Source organism: Mytilus trossulus, chromosome 14 (genome assembly GCF_036588685.1).
Source record: "Mytilus trossulus isolate FHL-02 chromosome 14, PNRI_Mtr1.1.1.hap1, whole genome shotgun sequence".
Taxonomy (NCBI): domain Eukaryota; kingdom Metazoa; phylum Mollusca; class Bivalvia; order Mytilida; family Mytilidae; genus Mytilus; species Mytilus trossulus.
In genome coordinates, this window is record NC_086386.1 from 19,068,636 (window position 1) to 19,092,764 (window position 24,129).

The 24,129-nt window shown below is 32.4% G+C and overlaps 2 protein-coding genes across 4 annotated transcripts; one reads left to right on the forward strand and one right to left on the reverse strand.

The window, feature by feature from the left end:
- Positions 1 to 1,074: 1,074 nt before the first annotated feature.
- Positions 1,075 to 11,369, forward strand: LOC134696659 (histidine N-acetyltransferase-like). 3 transcript variants are annotated; one of them, XR_010102982.1, is made up of 6 exons: positions 1,075 to 1,188; positions 2,398 to 2,598; positions 3,186 to 3,407; positions 5,169 to 5,743; positions 10,600 to 10,650; positions 11,231 to 11,366. XR_010102982.1 is itself a non-coding variant. In XM_063558575.1 (5 exons), the coding sequence occupies exons 2-4, from the start codon at positions 2,422 to 2,424 to the stop codon at positions 5,727 to 5,729; spliced, it is 960 nt and encodes a 319-aa protein (XP_063414645.1). In that variant the 5' UTR covers positions 1,075 to 1,188; positions 2,398 to 2,421; the 3' UTR covers positions 5,730 to 5,743; positions 11,231 to 11,369. The 3 variants fall into 3 exon arrangements, 2 of the variants coding, with proteins under 2 accessions (XP_063414645.1, XP_063414646.1); XM_063558575.1 differs by lacking the exon at positions 10,600 to 10,650 and having other exon boundaries at positions 11,231 to 11,369; XM_063558576.1 differs by lacking the exon at positions 11,231 to 11,366 and having other exon boundaries at positions 10,600 to 10,651.
- LOC134696657 (sodium/mannose cotransporter SLC5A10-like) lies at positions 7,884 to 21,460 on the reverse strand. The gene is made up of 15 exons (XM_063558572.1): positions 21,339 to 21,460; positions 20,524 to 20,595; positions 19,789 to 19,893; positions 19,186 to 19,245; positions 18,686 to 18,790; positions 18,185 to 18,290; positions 17,044 to 17,124; positions 15,849 to 16,096; positions 15,165 to 15,300; positions 13,995 to 14,102; positions 11,805 to 11,955; positions 11,214 to 11,382; positions 10,570 to 10,785; positions 9,117 to 10,065; positions 7,884 to 8,247 (listed from the first exon to the last, which is right to left on the reverse strand). The coding sequence occupies exons 1-15, from the start codon at positions 21,417 to 21,419 to the stop codon at positions 8,051 to 8,053; spliced, it is 2,784 nt and encodes a 927-aa protein (XP_063414642.1). The 5' UTR covers positions 21,420 to 21,460; the 3' UTR covers positions 7,884 to 8,050.
- Positions 21,461 to 24,129: the final 2,669 nt, after the last annotated feature.

Consider the following 24,129-nt stretch of genomic DNA (forward strand, 5'->3'; position numbering starts at 1 on the left):
CTATAAACATAATAGGCAATACTTATACATTTTGTTTTGTAAATGTACATTTCCCTTAAAAACAAATCGTCAGATGTTAAACTGCCTATTGTAATTCATTCGACGTTGATGATACCTTGTCTTGGTTTTAATTGAATGAAACAGAAGATGAACGATGGTCAGAAATAACACAACTAGTAAACATACAAATCCGAGCATAATTATTGTATGTAAAGAGTAAATAAACCCATCAAATATACCACGATTAAATTTTGTATTTACGCCAGATGCGCGTTTCGTCTACCAAAGACTCCTCAGTGACGCTGGAATCCGAAACAGTAAAAAAGGCTAAATAAAGTAGGTAGTTGAATTGCTTTGAGTACCAAATTCCTAAAAGTTTTGCAATATACAGCTAAGGAAGTCTGTTCCTGAGGCAGAAAAGCCTTAGTACTTCGAACATTCAAACGTTTTTTAAACAGTTAATTTATACAAAATATGACCATATCAATGATAACTCATGTCAGCACAGAAGTTCTGAATACTGGAATGGTGATACCATCGGGGAATTAAAAGTCCACCAGCATTGGTATCGACCCAGTGGTAGTAAATAAACTGATCATAGATACCAGGATTAAATTGTACAAAAGACTCATCAGTGACGTTCGAATCCTAAAGAGTTAAAAAGGCCAAATAAAGTATGAGGTTGAAGAGCTTTGAGGACCAAAATCCCTAAAGGTTTTTGGCCAGATACAGCTAAGGTATTTTGTTCCTGAGACAGAAAAGCCTTCGTATTTCAAAAGTTCAAAAGTTTTGTTAACAGTTTATATATAAGTATGACAATATCGATGATAATTCAAGAGCTAACTCAAAGACTGCATAAACCTCATTATTTATTTTAAGAGCAAGATAAGTCTTATAGCTTAATATATCACAGTTAAAATTGTGTAGTTTTTATTTCATTAGTTCACCCTTATGACTCCTATTAAATTAACGTTTTGTTCATTGTTGACGGTCGTGTCAGACCTGTTGTTGTTGATTAATTAATGTGCCATCTGCGAATATTAACACGTGTTTATAGTAAACAACCTCTGGATCGTTACATAATCATACGACCAATTACTTATACATGTATGTGTATGTGTATTTACTGACATGGATTCGAGATTACATGCATAATCATAACGATCACCTGAGTGTATTTTTAAGACGGTAAGTGTTTATACACATTTATTTCTATTTTAATAACATCACTAAAATACCCTTATGGCACATCAAAACATGCAACAATGCCAGTGATTTGGTCGCATGCAACTTCAGTTTCTGCAGTTATGCATGTTATATGTGTACTAGTTTTTTACAGCTATGTCATACTTTTGCAATTTTATAACATTTTATATACACAGTTTTGTTTAAAGATCATTTGAACCAATACAACCTCTTATTGCCAGTAATTCTAACAGTCAGACGATTAAAAAATCATAGCCGGAAAATACCACCGACCTCACAATCATATTTTGAAAATGTGCACACTGGTAATTCGAGAAATCTGGAGTTAGAATGTCATCAAATTCGGAGTTCATTGTTAATTTCTAGTCCATCTTAACCAACTTATAACTTGATATACAAGAACAGGATAAGGACACGAATGTTTATTCGATATTCATTATATAGTTTGAACATAAATTAATGAAAACGTGACTAGGGTTTTGTTTGTCGTGTTTTAACAACTGCCTGATTCTCTGGCATTTACGTACGATATAAGTAAATAAACTCATCATAGATACTAGGACTAAATATTATATATACGCCAGACGCGCGTTTCGTCTACAAAAGACTTATCAGTGACGTTCGAATCCAAAAAAAGTGTAAAAAAGCCATATAATGTTCAAAGTTGAAGAGCATTGAGATCCAAAATTCCGAAAAGTGTTGCCAAATACAGCTAAGGTAATCTATGCCTGAGGAAGAAAAGCCTAAGTATTTCAAAAAATTCAAAATTTTGTAAACAGTTAATTCATAAATATAACAATATCAATGATAATTCATGTCAGCACAAAAAGTTATTAAGCATGCATATGCTGTGAGTTCATTAAATTTCGTTGGATACCAATTTTCGTGGCTACAGGTGAACCACGAAATTAAATGTTCCAGAAATGACAAATTTGCTCTAGGCTTGCATGTAAACTGCTTCGAAACAACGAAATTAAATGTTCACGAACATGCAAGTTTTCCCTAATTCACGAAAATTTGTACCCAGAAAATAAATGAATCAGCAGTATAACACAGGAAACCAACGATCCTTCGACAAATGCAGTATTGTAACAGTATGATGAACGCGTTCATCTTGTACTACGTTATTTTACAAAACAGAATATTTATATTCTATTCCTGAACTGTTGGCTTATATTACTTTTGTTGCAGATTTTCTTGTCATCAAATGCGGAAATGAGTAATCAAAGTATAAAGATTGTCCGTGTAACAAAGGATGATTATGATAAAGTGTGCGCTATAATTCCACCAGATGAAATTTACAGTGGAACTGACTATCTTCCGGATTACTTTCACATGCTACTTGATATGCCAAATGTTGAAGCGTATGCAGCTGTTGTTGATGGTAAATTTGTAAGTACGTTAGTTTGTGTACACTGACAGTTACGCGAAGTAAAACTTTAAGGAATTTTTGGTCCTATGCGCTTTAACGTCGTACTTTATTTGGCGTCACTGATGAGTATTTTGAAGACAAAACGCGCGTTTTGCGCAAATACAAGTTTAAATTCTGGTATTTATGATGAGTTTATTTGCTTGTTTGTTTGTAGCTGAATGATAGACCATCTATTTCAGATTACTATTTAGTTTACAAAAAGTTATAGATATTCAAGTTGGAATATGCTGAAAATAAATTCTTGCTACTTTACATACAATACTAAGAAAGTCGATGCATTACATTTACGCGTATTACCATTACATTACAAGAAACATAAATTATGAAACTTTCCGAGTAAATATTCTAATGATCATAACAACAAAAATATTGAATCTGTCCTCCATATAAATGAATGGATTCATTAAGTATTACACTTAACACTAAACGATGATTTCGTCGCTTAAATGTTTCACACATAGAAAGCCAGCTTTAAATTCCTGATAATTACCTGGAGTTATTGACAAAAACAAGGCCTCGTATTTATATTGCTTTTTTGTATTTGTAGGCTAGTTTTTATCTATTTTCTATAGTTGATAATGGAAGAACAGTGATAAATCGGGCAGCCAGGACAAACAAAGGGTATGCAGGAATGGGATTACAGCCTATTTTGAAGAGAAACACACTAAAGAACCGAAACTTTGACAAAATAGCAGCAACCGCTGGAGCACACGTTGAAGCAATATTAAATCTAATTAAGGCGGGGAAAAGAGAGAAAATTCTATTGTTGGTAGGAAAACAAATTTTAATATTACTTCTAATTATAGTTATTTAAATAACTTTCTAAACACATGAAATTCATTTTACAGTGTTGTTTTGTCAAAACCGTGTTGATGCTATCTCTGTCCAAAATAAAGGCCTGTACTCTGTAAGGCTATTTCAGAAATTAATTTATTTTTGCCAGTCTCTTTTTAAACATTGAGTTACATTGCTTTCAGGATTAAAATTGTTGAAAAGCTAGGGTATATTTATGAAAATAGTTGACACAATCATTAAAACTAAGCAAAAGTAATCTTGCGTCTTCAGAAAGGAGGACATTAATAATCTGCCAAATAAAATGCAGGAAATAAATATAAAGAAGGAGGGAAATCTCCCGATAAATTTATAATTAAGCCGTCCAAGCAGGAAATCAAATTGTATACTAGAAAATCCTAACTCTAAACATAAAATGGACATTAACTTACCTAGATTTTGTACATGTATATCTACTTCTATTTAGGTGTACTATAATAGTTAACATTAGGAAACAGCCATGGCTAATAGCTGTTTTAGTTTCTTTATTTTTACAAAGGTTGTAATACTAATGTGTATGTCCAGCACACATCTGGGGCAATATGCGCAATTATTTCTCCATAGGCCGTAATTGTAACGTTTTCTTCGCTGGCTCAGCCCATATCGTAAAATTGCATATGTATGATGGCTTGTTGTGAAGCTAAGACATTTTCACATATGTGGTTTAATTTTCGGGGTATGAAGTGTGATACTTTGAATAAATATAATAACTCCACAGATTTTACACATTTGATCAAGGTCCTATACTTTCCAGACCAACAAAAATGGTTAAGCACAGTCACTTGTTAAAAAAATTGAAACATGTCCAACATCACTACAAAGAGATTTTTTGTTTACAAACAACTTTTGTTTTCCTCAATCGGAGGGATATTGTTCCATCTTGTAGATTTTCGTTTTTAATAACGTTCACTGAAGAGACAGTTCTGTTTCTGATATCTGCATTACCGATTATTAAAGCTTTTAATACCGCATTGAATTACGTTCATTATTATTTTTTTCACAATTTCCCGTTTTTCTGAGTTCGTCATGTTGGTGTTATTTAAATTAATATAAAAAAAACAAAAAAACTTTACACTTTTTATCTTCATTTATTAAATTAGTTTCGGAGTCGAGGTTTAACTAGTGAGTTTCTCTAAATAAAGGCAACAGTAGTATACCACTGTTCAAAACTCATAAACCGATAGAGAAGAAAAAAATAAATCCGGGTTACAAACTAAAACTGAGGGAAACATATCAAATAGAAGAGAACTACGACACAACAGAGACACAACACCGAAACGTAACACACAGAGAAACGAACTATAATGTAACTATGGGCATTTTCCTGACTTGGTACAGGTTATTTCATGAAAAAAAAATGGTGGGTTGAACCTGGTTTTGTGGCATACCAAACCTACCGCTTTAATGGCAGTGTTACTTATAACATTAAAATTACTAACTATTTTTAAACACAAATTACTTGGTTTAATCATGGAAGTATTATATTGATCGGTCAATATAATACTTCCATGGTTTAATGTATTGAAGACATAAATACCAAAACATATAAAAATCAAAATACTATATATTGTTGTTTTTTTTTATTTTCATGGGAACGTGTGTTATGCTTCATTTCTTGATTACATGTACCATTTTTTTATGTATTTCGTCATAGACAGAAACAAATGACATTTTGAAATTTAATTTCTCTTTTTTACAGGAATTCAGATCGTTTATTACATCAGTAGATCAACTGAAAAGTATACTTAACACAACTGGAAATATGACACCTACTTCCGCTCAACCAATTAATGAATCCGAACTTGCCGATATACTTACTAATCAACAAGTGTGTTGTCATCTCTTTCCAGAAGACCGTGTCATTGTTGACTGGGTTCCGTATCGACTGATAAAATCGAACGCTTCTCTCATCAAAACAATACGAACAACAGTTATCGGTTCTAATTTGAAAAATGATACCAGAATTCTAACATTTGCCAACTATTTCACTGCTTTAGCAGGACTGGTATGCAATATAGAGGTTTATGGACGTGTCGGGGAAATTTTAGCCGAACACATATATTTACATCTGCGGGAATTGATTTCAAATGTGATTACTGGAAAGGTCATTATTCGCTGTTTTTTTCAACAGGAAACTAACTCAAATTTCATAACTAGTTTAATGAACCGATTTGGGTTTGACTTTACAGAAATATGGGGAACTAGGTTAGTGTGCATTGAAACGACATCAGAAATTTATTTCCGTGAGAGCAAATTGTAAAGGAGATTTTTGAGGTAATTAAGTATGTTGTTGAAAAGCTGTATTCTTATTTATTACAAAAAGAGACACGAATTAGTTGGGTAAAACATAACTTAAGTAAAGTTGCATGAACTAGCTTTATGATGAAATTATTTACAAAACAAACTGGCTGAGCTTACTCATTGCTTTATGGAGATCGTGCTGCCGAGCAAAAAAGTTTTGCTGCAGGGTTTGGTGAACTTTTTGTACTTTATATGTCTGCTGTTTTGGTTAATGGTGTTGTCAATGTTTAAACGACTTCAATTTTCACACTGCTTCTTTTCCACCTAATTCTTCGGGTTTTTGGTTTTACATTACACAAAATGTTGACTTGTCTTCTCCCAGACAAATATAACTGTTGGTTTTACTTCATTAGCCTGATGTAGAAACACAAATGTTTTTATTTTTGTTCAGTCACTGTTATAAAATTAACGGTACCAATTTTCTTGCACCAGATGCGCATTTCGACAATACATGTCTCTTCAGTGATGCTCGTGGCCAAAATATTTGAAATCCAAAGCTTATATAAAAAATGAAGAGCTATAATCCAAAAGGTCCAAAAAGTATAGCCAAATCCGTGAAAGGAATCAGAGCTTTGCATGAGGGAGATACATTCCTTAATTTATAATAATTTCTAATATTTTGTAACAGCAAATTTTAATAACACAAAAAATCCGTATTTTCATGCCAGTACCGAAGTACTGGCTACTGGGCTGGTGATACCCTCGGGGACTAAAAGTCCACCAGCAGAGGCATCGACCCAGTGGTAGTAATAAAATTAACGTGTAAAATATTAACTAAAATTTTAAAATTTAATAATTGTTCACTGATGTTTTGGGTCATTATGATGCAGAAAATGGATCAAGTGGTCGTATTCGATTTGATAATAAGGTGGATATTGTATTTCGGACAATAACAAGACAATAACAATCAAAACCGAGGAGTAAACAAAGATTCACAAAACCAAAGGACATTTACATCAACAGTTCAACTAAATAATAAGAAACAACACGAACTCCACTAAAACCCGGGAGTGAAATCAAGTGCCACGGAAGGGAACAAATTGTCCATCATAATTGGTTTTATAGTTTTTTTTATTGTTGCTCGTTTTGGCAATTTGTAGCATCAACATAGGATATAGATACCTCCGAATCGGTAAAAAAACAACTGTGCAATCAGTATGGTAAAGTTATTCGCATTTTGCATTATATTTTGCTTAGAAGTAAAATCATCCATAATTGGCTATCTCTCTTTTCATGTTGTAAGAATCGGATAGGGTGGTACATGTTCTACGAAGCATGTGGCGAGTTCAAACTTGAAAAAGCACATTGATTCTTGACCTCTAAGTTTGATGTTTTCGTAGAACCAAGTTGTTTCACATTTAAGCTTGAGCAACACGGTATTGTTAAATGAGGTTTTTTTACCTAGAAAACTCACGAACAAAAATTACATTACAACATTGAGAATGGAAATAGGGAATGTGTCAAGGAGACGACAACCCGACCGAATTCACTAACGGGTTTTAATGCAGCAAGAAAATTCCGCAGCAAGAGGCATGTTTCAACTGGCCCCTATTTGGTGTATTTAATGAAATTTAATGGTTGCCATTTTTTTTTATTGAATATCATATTTGTTTTTCGTTGATTGTTTTGTACATAAATCATAAAACGAAATAAAAGAAAGAAAACAAATTGTATACAAATACAGACATATATACTTCCGAATTATTGCCAAATTAACTTGACACAATGTCCATATGTGTATATGCATTAGGCAACATGGACGTGGCTAAGCTTCTTAATCTCCGAATGTTCGCCAATAACAGACGTTAATGGATGTAAATGGATTTCGCCCGATTACAATTTGATACACTGACTCATCATATTTGCTTAGTTCTCAATAAAGTTGTAACGACAAATTACCGAACACCCAATTCTTTCACAATTCGTGCAGCTCTCTATATCTATATAGCTAGAACAAAACGTTTGTTGAATTACAAAAGGAAACGTTTTTGTTATTGCATATAATGAACTATGTTCCAAGTAGAAAGCTTAGAATATTATCGAAATATTAAATTTTATTTCATCAATGTAAGTAAATAATTGTGAATTACAAATAACTTACTAAAGTCTTCATTATAAATTATACAGTCTAAAATAATGTGGATGACAAAGCTGAAATGTATTCGTTCAATTTCACAATGTTGAATTCAAACTGTTTTTTAACCGATTTTGTCCTTCTTGGAATCTAAACATTGAGTTTGAACATGGTTTAAAAGTTATTGATTATAATATTCACAAGCGTTATTGAAATATGAAATACAAAAATACAAACACACAAACTAACAACACAGCATTTATGTCCAAGAACCATTTTAGACTATCTTTAATGTAAAGTTTTTCTCTACCATCTGAATTAACATTTTTCATATCTATTTCAATGATGTCAGGTTTCTGTGTTTTGAATATGTCTAATGACAATTTCCCAGAATATCTGCTACCTATAAACATAAAAGGAAATACTTATTACATTGAATGTTTAAAATATACTTTTAACATTTCAAAAAACAGTTTATCAGACTGCACATTGACCTTTAATGGTTTACTTTTATAAAATGTTATTTGGACGGTGAGTTGGCTCATTGGCACTCATACCACATCTTCTTATATCTATCAGATGTTTAACTGCCTATTGTCATTTATTCGTTGTTGATTGTTACTTGTGTTGTTTTTATTGAACGAAACGTCAAAAAATACACAATCAGTAAATATAAATACTGGCGTTTATTCTTATATGAACATGATTTAAAGAGTGAAGTCTGTAAAACAGATATTTGTGTTAGACATGGACAAGTTGGATTTGTTAGCGGTTTCGCGATGTTACAGTAAAACTGGTGTGGTTTCCAATGCATACTCTCTTCCTTATAACCCCTTTTTCATGGACATTTCCCATAATTTGTGTTATCAGCATAGAGGGTTATTTCTGAATTTGGCGAGTAATGAAAAGAATACAAGACATGAAGATTAATATGCATACCTCTTTCATTTAAAGAAACGGCTTTTATAATTAACAATATTTTTTATTATTTTCAAATTATATCTTCTTTCTAAATATTTTAATAATATTCAAACTTGTTAGCCAAATGCGAAATACCAATTGACTTTAAAAATGTAACATAATATTATCAAAGCTTAAAAACGTATACATGTAGTTCAGTGACAACGTTTGTTAAAAATTGACATTAGAGTAAGCCTTCGAGTATGACAATGCAACTGTGTTTTGCAAAAACATATACATAACACCACCAGAAGGTGACAAAAGGAAATTAAAAGCGAAAGCCAATTTATCAGAACTTAAGATCTAAATTACCTTGAACTGGATAATTTTGATTTAGCGTTTGATTTGCATATCCATCCGTATTGTCATGTAAAGCTTGTACTGATTTGTCTCCGTCATCTGTATCTTTATGTTCATCTGGAAGATCTGGTTCTGTCAGTCTTTGAGGTTTTTCCATTGGCATTGTTTTATCTTTTGTCTGTTCAAGATCAGGTTCCTTAGTTTTTATTTCTTCTTTTTCTTCCGGTTTTGTAGGTTTTGGGGCTGTTTTTAGAAGATTCTTTCCACTCATTTGATTTCTTTCAAATTTGGTACTCTTATTGTCAGCTTCGTTTAATTTTTTAGTGAACTCTTGTACAAAATTCTGCCATCCTGGCTGTTTTTCTACCTCTCTTTTCCAGACTCTACTATTTCGCTTAGTTAAGGGTTTGTGAACACGTTCATTTTCTCCATCATCATCGTCTCTGAATTTAACTTTAGTTTTCCCATCTTCGCTTTCATTACTGTCGGTGTCCTTGGAATTTTCGTCATTAATTTCGTACCCAACGGTTGGTTCATTCGTACTATTATCTGTTTGCAATAATTTGTATCCTTCAAACGGTTCAGCAGTGTCATGACCTTTATCAACTGGTTCATAGTCAGTAGTTTCTTGACTGTTGTTAGCATCGACTTTGACCGATTCGTTTGCAAGTTCGTTGTAGTGGTTTTCAACCATTTCCTTCACTGAATCTTCTGTCACAACGCTTTCATATATGTTTGTCGTATCTTGTATCAACTGAGGACCATTTATTTCCTGCATATCAAAACCTTCATTTATGTTAGGTAACTTTTCGGTCATTGACCATCTCTTACGAACAGAACTTCTGGTATTTGATATCTTATCATTAGAATACTTTGACGTGCTGTAGTTTAGGTTATGATAGTTGATCTTTTCGGACGGACTTTTTATACTTGGTGTATACCAAAATGTTAAATATCTTCCCTGCAAAACATAAGAATCTGGTACTAAAATCATTTAAGTATATAGATTACTTTTAATTTCTGCAACGGAACAACAGAAATACTGATCAACAACAAAACAACGGACTTCTTGCAACAACTGCAATATTCGTGCCTTGGTATTTCAAGATCTTGAAAGACATGGAATTGTCTATATAATGGGTTTATGATTTCAATTTTTCAACCGTGTCGGGTTTTCTTCAAATAAAAACTGTGTATAAACAAAATAAAATACTGTGCATATATTTCCTTAAAATGTCACCCCACCCAAAACATTTGATGACATATAGAATATATTTTCCATGTCGCAACCATGAATATGTATTTCTGAACAAGTTATATTGTAGATTTGATAGTAGAATTCTATAGCTTTCTTAGCTTAGTATGTATACAAATCATTATCTAAAACCTTTACGTTTATTTTTTCTCTGTTCTAATAACGGTAGTGATCCTGACAACAACAGATAATGTTTTATGTTTTCCTTACCACCTGATATTCTCCTTGTTTAGTTAACAGGCTTAGTATGACCACCATGATTCCAGTAAAGAATAACAATCCTGCCGAAAAGTATGTAAAATGAACTTTCGATATAATATCTGGCCTAGTGTCGACAGTTCCACACTTGGGACTTGGATACACAAAATCTAATACCATTCTTGTTATCCCAACTATCTGGCCAGACAGCATTCCCCAGAATGCACCCTAAAATAAACTTGAAGGTTAATCAAGACAAACAATTTTAACAAATTAGATTTAATATTTAAGGTAAGACTGGTAGAATTATTCATGGAAATCTTCAAAAAGTATCTAGTGGAATCGTCATTTTAGAATCTGATGATTGACTTACATGTATGTTATTATAATTACCATGCATACCATTAGCACTTGCAACACCACAGGTGCTACCAGTAGAACATGTACTGCTTCATTTTTCGAATCACCCAAGTCCCATCCTAGTTTTAAATTATGTAAGTGTTTATCAGTTTATTGTTTTCTTGTGAAATAATCTATTAGTCTTGTAGTCACAACGAATTATTTATCTTGCATCGCTGCTACTGTTATCGAAAAGATATAACACCCATAATTCATTATAATATGATTTTGTACTTTAACTAATTTCATGCAGTTACCTTTTCGTTTATTCTAGGTACAAAGACAGCTAACAAGAACACGGCACATATGGGTGGTGCTAGGTACCCAGTAACAGCTTGAATATACAGGAAAAGTTGTCCCTCCTGAGAATTTTGTATTAGCGGTATCCATGCAACGCTTATGCCAACCAAGATGACTATAAATACTCTGTCAATATAAAAGCAATATAATTTATGTAGATTGTAAAAATATAAATGCACAACATCGTTTTCCGTAAAAAAGAAATCTCTTTTTGTTTTATTCTTCTTCTATTTGTCTTCGTATTGTTTAATACTGCTATATTGATATCCAAAGAGAAGTTTATGATATAAATATAACTTATTATACTTAAAGTTGAGAATAAAAATGTGGAATGTGCCAAAGAGATAACAACCCGTACAAAGAGCAGAAAACAACCCAAGGCTTTCTCACTTGTCAAATTGGTAAATTTAAAGACAATTTAATAATAGTAATTACTTTTACTAATTAATTTAAATCAATTAATTAATATGACGATTCAGTGAGGTACTAAAAAGTGAAATGCACATTTATTAGATTTCATTAACATCCAATTAATTCTGCTTACATACTTGCCGACAATAAGGAGTTCTCGATCAGTCGCCTTCCTTCTTATTTTTGTCCACAAATCCATGGTAAATAACGTCGCGGCGCTGTTAAAGATGGACGTTAAAGAACTCATAAGGGCTGACATCATTACCGCCATCATTAATCCTCTCAACCCTGAAATTGAACATTCAAAAGTTAAATATCTCTTGACGTTGTTTTGGCTAATCTTCTGAATATCTACTTTTCATAACCACTTATGTATCGTCTTACTTGCGTTCGAGTGGTTGACCCATTATTTCAAGTTTTGCAAATGTAGAATATGAATGGACACATATACATTAAAGGTGCCTTTGAGGCCCCAGTCACACTAAACCACGATCTTACCACGCTCACTGTTTTCTTAAATTAATTTTGATCGTTGTAAAGTCGCCGTATGATCGACATGAAAATGTTATTTTTTTTATTTTTTCACGGTGATACTACGTCCTTATTACGCTTCTAGCACGATCCCGCTACGATTGTGCAACGTTTTTACCACGCTTTTTCTACGAATATAATGATCCTGCTACGTTCATCAAGTTATCATTACACGACCATACCACGAGTTTTCCGATTGTATCACGATCTTACCACGCTTCTACTGTGATTATGCATTTGCACGTTCTTATGACGATTATACTACGTTTATACCGATATCTTATTATACGTTCTCGGCAATAACGCCAACATCGTGTTCCTTATCAATACTGTTACATTCCTTCTATTTCTTAATAATACGTAGACTTCTCGAGAACAACACAGTCTTGCCACAAAAATTTACAAGAACACATGGTTGTGGTGGTAGGGATAGATGTACAAGCAGAGGGAGCTCTGATTGTAACGAATCCTGAATGATCTAGCAGATATGTCGGACCGACCAAACCAACCTGAATCACACACTATTGCTGGTCCATCAAACTCAAATGACGATATGCACGATAGCATTGATCACACATATGTGTCAAACATGGTTGAGCCGTTAGAGAAAAAAAGACAAGAGGTCTTAATTACATACAGACAAACATAACTTTGAGAGCTTCTATATATTTTATGTGAAAATGACAATGAGTATGATGGTCGAAGTATAAACGTAGTCTTAAGAAAAGCGTGATGATGACGGCATAGTCGAGCTAGAATCGTACTATGTTTTTGAACAGCTTGGTGTTTACGTGGTATAGTCGTAGATCTCGAAAGCGTAGTAGAGTCGCGGTGAGAAAGTGATAGTCGTAGTGAGGTCATAATAACGACGCTGTGAGATCGTAGTGCAGTCTATCCGAATAGAATAACGTTTTCGCTACGATCTCGTTACAATAAGGCAGAAAACTTTGCGATGGTACTATACGATTTACTGTGTTCTCACTACGCTTCTACTACGACCTGATTGGCGCTATGACCGCACCACGATTGTTTTGAACATGTTCAACGTTCGCCACGATCATCACGATCTTGAAGACCTCATCACGACCATGATACGACCTTACTGCGATCTACACGATCGCACTACGATCTTCAACATTTGCATTTTTTCACAGATCGTAGTGCGATCGTGGCATAGTGTGACTGTGGTATTAAATAAAGGCAACAGTAGTTTACCGATGTTCATATCTCGTAAATCGATTAGAAAGACACATCTAGCTAACTAACAGAAACTGAGGAAATGCTATGAACCGTTGACAGTGTGAGCCTATCCTGATATGCATGCAGCAACTGCTAAGCGAATTCACACTCCGTAATAAAAACTTCACAATCGGGATTCGGTAAAGACCAGACGACTATATACGGATGATTTTAAAGTTTCAAGCCAGTCTTTGTAAAAAACAGTGTATTGTATATTTAATTTCGTCTTTGTTTTTTTAACAATGTCAGATTATATCTATAGACATGTAATGTGTGCAAATAATAATCAAAATTTGGGGTTTATTTACTATAACTATAATAATTCTTTATTCCGTAAGCAAATATACAGCTCATAGGATTAAATACATACACAAATTATAAACAAGTCTAAATTGAAAACAATGTTCAAACTATGATTGTGTTGGATAAAAAAACGCAATTTTTATACGTGTGCATGTGACATAAATTTCGTTGTAGAGGGGTCTATATACAGCACAAACAACATTTTCCAAAAGACCAAAAAAGTGAAAATGCTTCTTTTAACTATATTATATTACCAGTCGGAGCAAGTCCTAGAATAAGTTTAGGATATGCAACATTAGAACATCCAACTGGGTTATCACAAACTCGGATACACGTTTCCGGGTCATGACAGGCTACATCCTCTGTAAATACATAAACATATATTAACAATGATGATCATTTTAGATCGACTGTCGATTGTGTTTATTTGAAATTTGGGTAGTTCAAGTTAACCTTTGACATCTGAGATTTTGTATAATGTATACTAAAAACCTTGTGCATAATTCTTGCTTTCAATACCATCAATTCAAAGTGGAATTAACGACGAGAGAAGGTTCTGTGTTTATGTGTAAAAATTGTGTTTTTATAATGAATGGTTTTTGAGTAATCCAGTTTTCAAATTTCATGACCAATCAAGTCAGAATTTTAACCACAATTTTGAGAAAATGGGTTAGGGATACAAAAATCATGTTCATCCCATATCATTTTGGTTTTTTTCAAATTTCTTAGATATGTATTTTTTCAATCATTTATAGCAAAAAAGTTGAAATAATATGGTTTTTCTTCTAAAAAATGAGAAAAATCACAAAATACAAAATTGACAGCATGGTAAATTTTACACAAAAAAGCGTCAAAATATGATAAAACTTTCTTATATTTACACCTACCTATAGTTTTTTTAAGTAAAATTTATTCAAATTGGTCCACTTTATAGAAAGTATGAAAAAAAATTTAATTGTGGAACTGTGATTTTTTTCACGAAAATAGCCCCAAAATAGGTAAAAATCAAAGAAAAATGGGAAAATCATCAAAATTGGCCCTTTTCAAAGGGCCGTAGCAAAAAAAGAAGTGCACCACCATATGCTTTTTTCTTCACCAATTATTTTGTAACAGTCTTACAAGCCCAAAAATCACGTTAAGAAAAAAAGTTTAATTCTAGAAATTTGTGGCTCCTCAGAGGTGTACATCCTTAATCTGGTCGAAGTAGAAATGATGAAATAAAACTCAGAAATGAGCATTCACCAATGTATATTGGCTTTGGTTATTATTGAGGATCGTACGGTAACCTAGTATAGTTGTTAATTTTTGTATCATTTAGTCTCTCGTGGAGAGTTGTTTTATTGGCATTCAAACCACATCTTCTTTTTCATATTCACGCTGCAGAACGATTCGTGTAAGTTTGATACGAGAAACATTTCCGTTACCTGTAAACAAAACACGGCTTATCATTCCTGGCATTATTATCAGGAACAGTGGTAGAAACTTCAAATACCCCGCCATTAATGTGGCTCCTCTGGCATGGCCAATATTTTTGGCAGCTAGTGCTCGTTGTACAATTACCTGTGAAATATATATACAATACAAAATAGGAGCAAAAGTCTATTCACAAAATTCTCTAATGAAAATTGTCACTCGCGAAACGTTATTAGATTCCGCATTAAAAAGGTGGTGAAAGCAACTGGGATTTTTCAAATGATTAAACAAGTCCGAGAAGAAAACTATCCACACCAGATAACTACCCAGCAAACACACAACATATAAGGAACTGTTTTTATTTAAACTATGGTGAGTTTATGTTCATCGTTCTGTTGTAAAGATCAGGTGATTTTCTTCAGATGTTTGCTCAGATTTACTGACACCCCCACCCCCCCCCCCCCCCTTTTACTATGTTTATTTGGAAAATGTTTCCTCTTCATATAGATTGTACTATATATTATTTACATTAATCAAATAGTTCGAGTCTTTTAATTTCCTTTTTAACACATAGTCCGAATTATGAATGAGTTCAATTATATTTAAAATTGTGAATGGAAATTGGGAATATGACAAAAACCCGACCAAGAGCAAAAAGCTATTTAATAAATAAAACAACTTTAATGTTTCCTTACCTGGTCAGCACACCAATACCATGTAGATATAAAAGTACTTCTGATCAAAAGACCTGGCCATGGCAGATCAGAGTCTACTGGATTACGGATGATATGAAAAGAATCAAGCCTTGGGTATCCACACTGACTTGTGAAATTTGAAGTTATATTCGATGATGTATTGAAACTATCTGCGTAACGTAAGCTGTCGGGTATCGCATCCATATATTTAGGTATTAATCCATTTATTCCTCCAACTTTAATAAATCCTAGCGTATAAAGAAAACATTAACTATAAATTAAGAATTTGTGGTATGAGTGCTAATGCAACAACTCTCTATGCAAGTCACACTGCACAAAAGGTATGCAATTATATATGCATATAAAGGGCCACAACATGACTGGTGTAAAACAGTTCCAATAGGAAAGACTGTATTGGATGTGTTTATCATTTGATTTTGTCGTTTAATAAGGGACTTTCTGGTTCGAATTTCACTCGGAGTTCAGTATTTTTGTGATTTTACGTATTGAATTAACTTTCTTTTCTTGTGAAATTATATGCTGCAATTTTATCCAATTAAACTTCTTTTGATATTATATAGGAATAATATTTTCGTGCTCGATTTAAAATGTTTTATTTTTTACTTCTTCACTCAGTTTTACATTTTCAATCACACTTTTGCAAGTTTCAGCGTGATGTATGTGTTATTCCAACCGTCTGAGTCAAAGTTAATCTAAGATGAATTTGTTTTCATTTTTGTCATACTTTAAGAACTTAAATAATTCTTATTAAAAAAATATATATTTATGTCTTTGTTTGTATTGTATTATGAAAATTATTAATCTTGTTATGTTTATGCCCTTTAGGGCTCATAGTTGGAAATAAAATATCTTCTTCTTCTAATAGGGAACCCTTTGTGTCCTAGTACTCCGAACGTTTTTTTACATATCTTTACATCCATGGCTTTCAAATATTTCAGTTTGATGATGGCACAAAATTTATCAAGTGATGTTTTAATTTCCTCAAAAAAAAAACATATTTCGATTGTTATAAAACAGCATCTAATCTAAAATGTGAATTTATGGAATTTTTAAATTTTGATTTAGGACAGGCGTAGGGGTAGTTATCAAATATAAAACAAAATATTTGATTAAGGCAAATATTGGTATTGATTAAGGCACATATTTATGTAGGTTTTTTTATCAGATAACTAACCTAGAACAGAAAGAGATATGGCTCCTGTTAACATTATAATTGTCTGTAGAGTATCTGTGAAAATAACAGCTGCTAATCCACCTAAAATATAATAATACAAAAAAATCAGTACTGGTTGTGGGGACTTAACATTATATTAGTCTGTGATACAATAAATTGAAGAATTAGTCATCTCTGTGAAGTAGGAGACGAAATTCAGTGTATCTTTATATGTCAAAAAAAAAAACAGGAAATTAAAGTCCTCAGAAATAAATATATACCACAGTGCTGTACTACAAATCCAACGGATTAAAAACGAATAGCTTTTTATATATTGTCATGTTAAAACTTAGCAATGTTAAAACTGCTTACACGATGTTTATGATTTTTGTTTGTCTTTTTGGCTTGAATTTTACGCTTATTTCTAAATTGACATTTTACTGTATTTTACCATGCATTAATTATTATGTTTAATATAAATTTATTAGTCTTAAAACTGTATTTATGTGTATACATCATGTCCTCTTGTACTACTGAGTGTCTGAGGTTTAAAAATAAAGCACTGTTTATTGTCTATTGTCTATGGAATATATTCCAGGAATCGAATGGCTGTAGTTGGGGGTTTCATTAATCATATTTGTTTTTTGACTTTTTTGTCATTTTCAGATTTATGGCTGTATGCTTTCTCGACAAAATTTGTTAAAAAATACTTCTTTAGCAAAACATAAAATAGTGCAGTAAGATCAAGATAAAAATCTCTGATCAATTAATGCATTGGATTAACAACTCGATTCCGACCGAAAGTGACTGCGTATTTTTTTCTGACGGAAGGCCAAGGGATGACCATATTTCTATATCCAATATAAAAAAGAAGATGTGGTGTTATTGCCAATGAGACAACTATCCACCAAATAACAAAATGACACAGACATTAACAACTGTAGATCACCGTACGGCCTCCAACAATGAGCAAAGCTCCCATACCGCATACTCAGCTATAAATCCCAAGTCAACGCAGGTTAGCAAAAAGGGGGCAGTAAATTTCTCTTTGTCTTAAATTTTGGTGTTTAGTGTCATGTCCAATGCTTTTTTAAATTTCTTCTTTAAAAACTTACTTTACAAAGATAGTCTCGCCGAAATTTTTTTTTTTTAAATTTATTACCTATAACAGTGTATACTGCTGTGATAACCAGTAAGCCGATGATTGATGGGTATGTGCTCCATCCTAAAGCTTGTTGTATGAATACAGAACCTGCATATACATCGACCTGAGGAGAATATAGTCTATAGATTCATGTTTCAATGGTAGCGTCGATGTCATAAATAATTTCACTGTTTTAAAAGTAAACAAAATCATCAGATAGGAACACATAATTACAAATGTATATTAAAAGCAGAGTTAGAGCATTTATGGTAAGAGCAAGATATTAATATCACAACAGAAAGTATCTGCACAATATGTTTACAAGATTCAATGCAAAAGTTCTTTTTTTACATGAAATGATAGTGCTTTATATCTTAGTTAATAAGCTAAATCCAGATTAAATTTTCAATACAATAGAACCGTCAAATTATCCTTTAATATATAGAAAACTCTAGCTGAAAGTAATTGTTAGCATCCCTGATCATCAAAAAGTTTAGAAAATAACAATAATACACATACCGATATTTTTGTTGCTATGTACAAAAACAGTGCCAGTATACTGAGATATGTTCTAAGTCTGGTTCCTCCAAATCTCTTGGACAAGTATTCTGGTATAGTAAATACCTAAATCAATTGTAAAACGGTTAGAATTACCTCAGAATAATTAATTTATTAGTTTATAAGTTTATGGTAACATACATTACCATCATATCCAGAAACGAATATATTATTAATTTACCTCTTTCACTAACATTTAATGTTTGCTTTTTAAGATAGATATATTTGGAATTGAAGATTTTTTTAAAACAGCAACAACAACAAAATTGAAGCACACCGACCAATTGATATCGATGACTATCGATTATAATCACCATTATCATAGCCGCACCATCGTCGTCATCGTCACCATCCTATATATATATACATTGTAGCTACACTAAGTTGAATAAATTTTAATTGTTCATTATCCTTAATTTTTTATTCTTTCTTTGAACAAAACTACAGAAAAGTATACCTACCCCTGAAGATAGATATATAGGTAGAAATACCCATCCCAGCAAAGGAAGACACAGCGCAGCCTGAAAATATAAACGTCTAAATATTTTAATTTACGACAAAAATCATCAGAACAAACGGTATAATAGTTTGTTCTCTCCTAGTAAAATTAAGAAACTATTAAGAAACCACGGTTCTAAATATTTTTCGGCAAAGTTGTCCTTAAATGAATTTCAATTACCTATACTATTTAGGGCCCATTTGGTTATATACCTCATCATTTTTTTATGTATTTATTCATCCTTGTTATTTGTATGTAAGAAGTTGAGCATTCTTGATATGACCTTTTTATGACTTATAGGTTTCAATTTTTTTCTCTGGTGTCTTTTCAGTCTAACGTGTGTCTTACGTCTACAGTTATGATATTTTTGAGTAAATCAAAAAGAAACAAACAACATCGTGTTATTTCTAATTCACATTCAATATAATGCTATTATTACAAAATTAACATTCACTATAATGGGTCGAAATATCGGATCGTAGAAGCATTTTTCAAACATGTCTGAGGATATATAAAGAGGTGTATATATAGCTTAAAGGGTATTATTTTAATAATCAAAACTTACACCCCATTCAAATGCTACGACTGCTATTCCTGAGGCTGCTCCACTTCCAGCTAGACCAATAAAATGTTCACTTCCTATATTACTAGCAAACAAAGAAGCTCCAATCTACAACATTACATATATTTTATTATTTATCAAAATGTGCAAGAAAAGTATAAATCCGATTGCTTTCCTAAAACTACATGTAATCCTCGGTAGTTTTTTATATTGATATTTTTTATTAATGTTAAAACTTGCAGCTGTAGCATTGAAAGTAAATGTCATCAACTATCTTGTATTGAACCAGAAATTTAAAAACAAAGTATTGTGTTCGATGTTTGTGCAAACGAGAAAAAAACGTCTCTGAAAAAATGAGTCTCTTACAGAAAGAAAGATTGTATAACTATTTATTCTTAGATCTTCTTGTCACAATGCATTGAACTTTTAGAAAATAACCGGTTGTTTATAGCCTTTGTGGAGTTGTGCTTTGAGGCATTTAGCAAGAGGAAATGGGCTAATGAAATCAATTTTTAACGTTAATAACAATTCAAACTAGTATTATTTTATGTAGTTAGCTCTATTTTAAAGGCAACACTATAATTGCAAGAAAAGTAGTTTATGCGTCCCTTTTTCTGTGATTGATATGTTGTATTCCACCGTCTCTACTACTCTCTTTTGAACAGTACTCCATTCTAAAAGTAGTACCATGCTTTCGAACTGATATGGTTTATTAAAAAAGTAAACCGTTTTACTTACAGGAAACCATAACATAGATCTTCCCGCCAGGAAATATCCTTTAACAGAATCTCGTCCTTTTCTACATACAGACTACAAAAAGATTTTTTTTATTATGATTAAAAGTGCACTGAATTTCGCAAATGATTCAATTATAAATATTCAAACTCACAATTCCCACTTCTTGTTCTGACGTAGATCGTTAAGTCTATAACTGAGCATGTCAACGACAGGAATTAATGTATAATAAAAAAAAAATATGTAAAAAGGTCATTGGATCAGTGTTGTTTCGTGTCCGTGCATTATCTTGATTTTGCTGTTAGTATTAAAAAGTGTTACACTTCTATAAAGACGTTAAATTAAACAGAAGGCCTCTTTGTGCAAGAAAACATTGAAATAAAACTGATGCATTGTGAATCAAATTTTCATGGAAGAACCAAAAAAAATATGTATAAAAACAAACCAAAAAGAGACACCAGCTAATACTTTAATTAAGAAGTACGACACTTGGTGTTAGTATGCTGATTTTAATGCAAATACTTCCAGTAGCTACAATATGACTAAAGAGGCCTTAGAAATGAATAATAGACCGCAAGCCGCAAGTACATCCATAAACAGATATATCACAAAGCTACGTGTTGAAGACTGTACTTTTACCTATAATGGTTTACTTTTACAAATTGAGACTTGGTTTGAGAATTGTTTCTGTGGCACTCATACCACATCTTCTTTTGTCTATATATGGTCAGGCAAATATAATTGATACGTAAATCAATATCACTGATAAGGGGACTTATCGTCTAAAGCTATTTGATATTATTATACTTTATACTCACAAGCAATCCAACTGCAAGTACTAGAATGAAGTAAATAACTAGCACCAAAATATCAATCCAATTATCTAGTCCCGCTTTCATATTTAACTTCTAACAACCAGTCCATACAGCAAACCGGATATTCATTTATTTTTATATATTTGTTTGTATACCTATGATTGCATCTTTATCTTCTTCTAAATATTACAAGGGACAAAGTTACAGATTGTAATGATAACTGATTGTTTGAAATACGTATCAATCTAATGATGTTATATATGTCTAATAATGATGGGGTGTTAGACCGCTTACCAATCTATTTTCCTTCGCAATACTTTTAATATTTCAAGGCGAGGCCTGTAATTAAGTTGATGTCGTTGGTAGCTGTTTACCATATTTGCTTTTCATTTATTGTTAACTATAAATCAGGCCCTTGGTTTTCCCCTTTGAATTTTTAACATTTTGTCATTAATTAAGATGACTTGTGTTCATAGTTCAGATTGGACGTTGACTTATCGCTGTTTGTAATTTGTCATTTCGTCTCGGAACGACATGTTTTAATCATTCCGTTTCGTTATAAAAATATGTGGTGAGTTTATACATCTGCTCAGTTATCTAGTTAACATTGTCGAATGTTGCTATTGTCATCGTTTGTCGTCATTTCGTTTTCTTTCCTATTTAATATTCTATTAAGCATTCTTTGCTACAAGTTAGCTTTCAATATGGTTCTGCATATCAACCATAGAGATTTTACGCAAAGATAACATGGGAATACAAATTCAATACAAAAATCTTTTGTTTGATACACTGCCAATGATCTTGATTGTTATTGATCAAATATTTAACTTCGCATATATAAAATAATTTTGAAAAATCAAATTTTAGAGCCGCAGTGGTGGATTCAGGAGGAGGGTTCCGGGGGTAGAAACCCCCCTTTTTGGCCGATCAATGCATTTGAATGGGGACATATGGTTGGCAACCCCCTTTTTAAAATGGCTGGATCCGCCTCTGAGCAGCCTATACGATATGTGTTTTTTGTATTGTTTCACGGTTGCCTTAAAATTGCATCAGCATCATTGGAACTTTGGTGGATATTTGTCGCATTGGTAATCATGCCAAATTATTTTCTATTTATTCAATCTGACAATCTGTGCAATCTGTGTAAACTGTTTGCTGTACATGGTCTTGGGTAGATGATATATCTATTAGAATTGAGAACGTCACCGGGGAATGTGTCAAATTAAATTTATTTCTATTCCGTTATATTTGGAATTTCCCTATTCTATTTCTATCTTTAGACTTGTGGTACAAGTTTGGCTAGTATGTAAATCAGAAGTGGTCTGATGTTACTGTTGTTTTCTGCACGAATATTTCGAGGGCGGTAGTACGGGTGGGGTTTTATATGCATATATAAGTCCTGATTACGTTTGGTTATTATCGATGTGCTCGAGTAACTTTGATAGACGAAGTGAACGTCAAGCTCTGCATAATATATTACAGTTATGTTTGTATTGATATGTATTTAGAGGACATTGTGAATGTATATAGATGGAATTGTGGTATATTTTTGTAATTTGTAAAATGTTTACAAGATATTAAATGTTGTTTCGCTGAGAAATAAGAAAGTTACTGCAAGCAAACAAACCTAAATTATGACTTGTCTCTTATTTAGCAGGGCCGTAACTACATTGAGGCAAATGAGGAAAATGCCTCATGTTTTAAATTTAAAAAAAAAAAAAAAAAAAAAAAAAAAAGATTGTCTTCATATCAAATTGTTTCTACGGAAAGTGTCTTGCAAGAAGCAAGTTCTCTTCACTCTCTGGTGTCGCCCCTGCATGTTTTACATAATCCATGTTTCTATTTTACTTTTGGTTTTGAGAGTTGATGGTCTTTTGTTTTTACTTCTGTGTCCCGGATTTGTCTTTTGTTCATTTATTGTCCTACTTAATGACTAGTGTTGATTTTCATTTGTAAACGTGTCACACTGTGTAATGTTGCATGATCACCGAGGTCCAGGCATTATGCGAGAACATATTTTCAGAATATACGATGCTACTGGACACAGAAAAAAATGGTCGTTTCTACATGGAGAATCAATTGAACTTGATATCAAAGAATACAAAACTGCCTTTTTTGTATATGAAACCACAGGCGCTTGGGTATATGATAAAGATTTTTTTTTAATTTTTTGTTGTTGATTAAAATATTCAATTTTCTATATTTATAATACATATCTATCACTTCTGTGCATGTCTCACCTAGTTCCGAGTGATTAAAACGACTCGGAGAAAATACCCAATTTTTCTTGGTAAGGATTGTAAAATTGGGTATTTTCTCTGAGTCGTTTAAATCACTCGAAACTAGGTGAGATATGCACAGAAGTGATAGATATGTATTATAAATATAGAAAATTGAAAAAAAAAATAAAAAAAAATATCTGTATCATATACCTAAGCGCCTGTGGATAAAACTAGATATGTGACATGGTTTAAATTAAAGTAAGTCCACCAATTTCCTGGTATCAAATTATTTTTGGAAAAAAACATCAATGTATTGCCATATAACCTTTTACATCAAGGGTTAAATTTGCATTAAGTCGGGTTCAGACCCTTTAACAGAAATAAAGGAATATGCAGTACACGTGCACGGGAGCTAATCGCACACTATGTCAATGTATTGGGAGAAAAAAATGATCAATGGTCAAAGTTTTTATTCCTGTTCTTCATCTTGATAGTTGCTGGAGGGTCTTCAATAATGAAAGAATCATAAATACCGTAAAACAAAGTCAATATGGTCCCTATAGTGTAGACTT

Bases quoted from the DNA above. Each gene is read 5' to 3' on its own strand.
- LOC134696659 (XM_063558575.1), top strand. From the start codon at position 2,422: ATGAGTAATCAAAGTATAAAGATTGTCCGTGTAACAAAGGATGATTAT. The intron at 2,599-3,185 runs GTAAGTACGTTA...TTGTATTTGTAG, and splicing joins CTGTTGTTGATGGTAAATTT to GCTAGTTTTTATCTATTTTC. The intron at 3,408-5,168 runs GTAGGAAAACAA...TCTTTTTTACAG, and splicing joins GAGAGAAAATTCTATTGTTG to GAATTCAGATCGTTTATTAC.
- LOC134696657 (XM_063558572.1), bottom strand. From the start codon at position 21,419: ATGAAAGCGGGACTAGATAATTGGATTGATATTTTGGTGCTAGTTATT. The intron at 19,246-19,788 runs GTAAGTTTTGAT...TTATATTTTCAG, and splicing joins TCGTAGCATTTGAATGGGGT to GCTGCGCTGTGTCTTCCTTT. The intron at 15,301-15,848 runs GTAAGGAAACAT...TATATTTCACAG, and splicing joins GGTATTGGTGTGCTGACCAG to GTAATTGTACAACGAGCACT.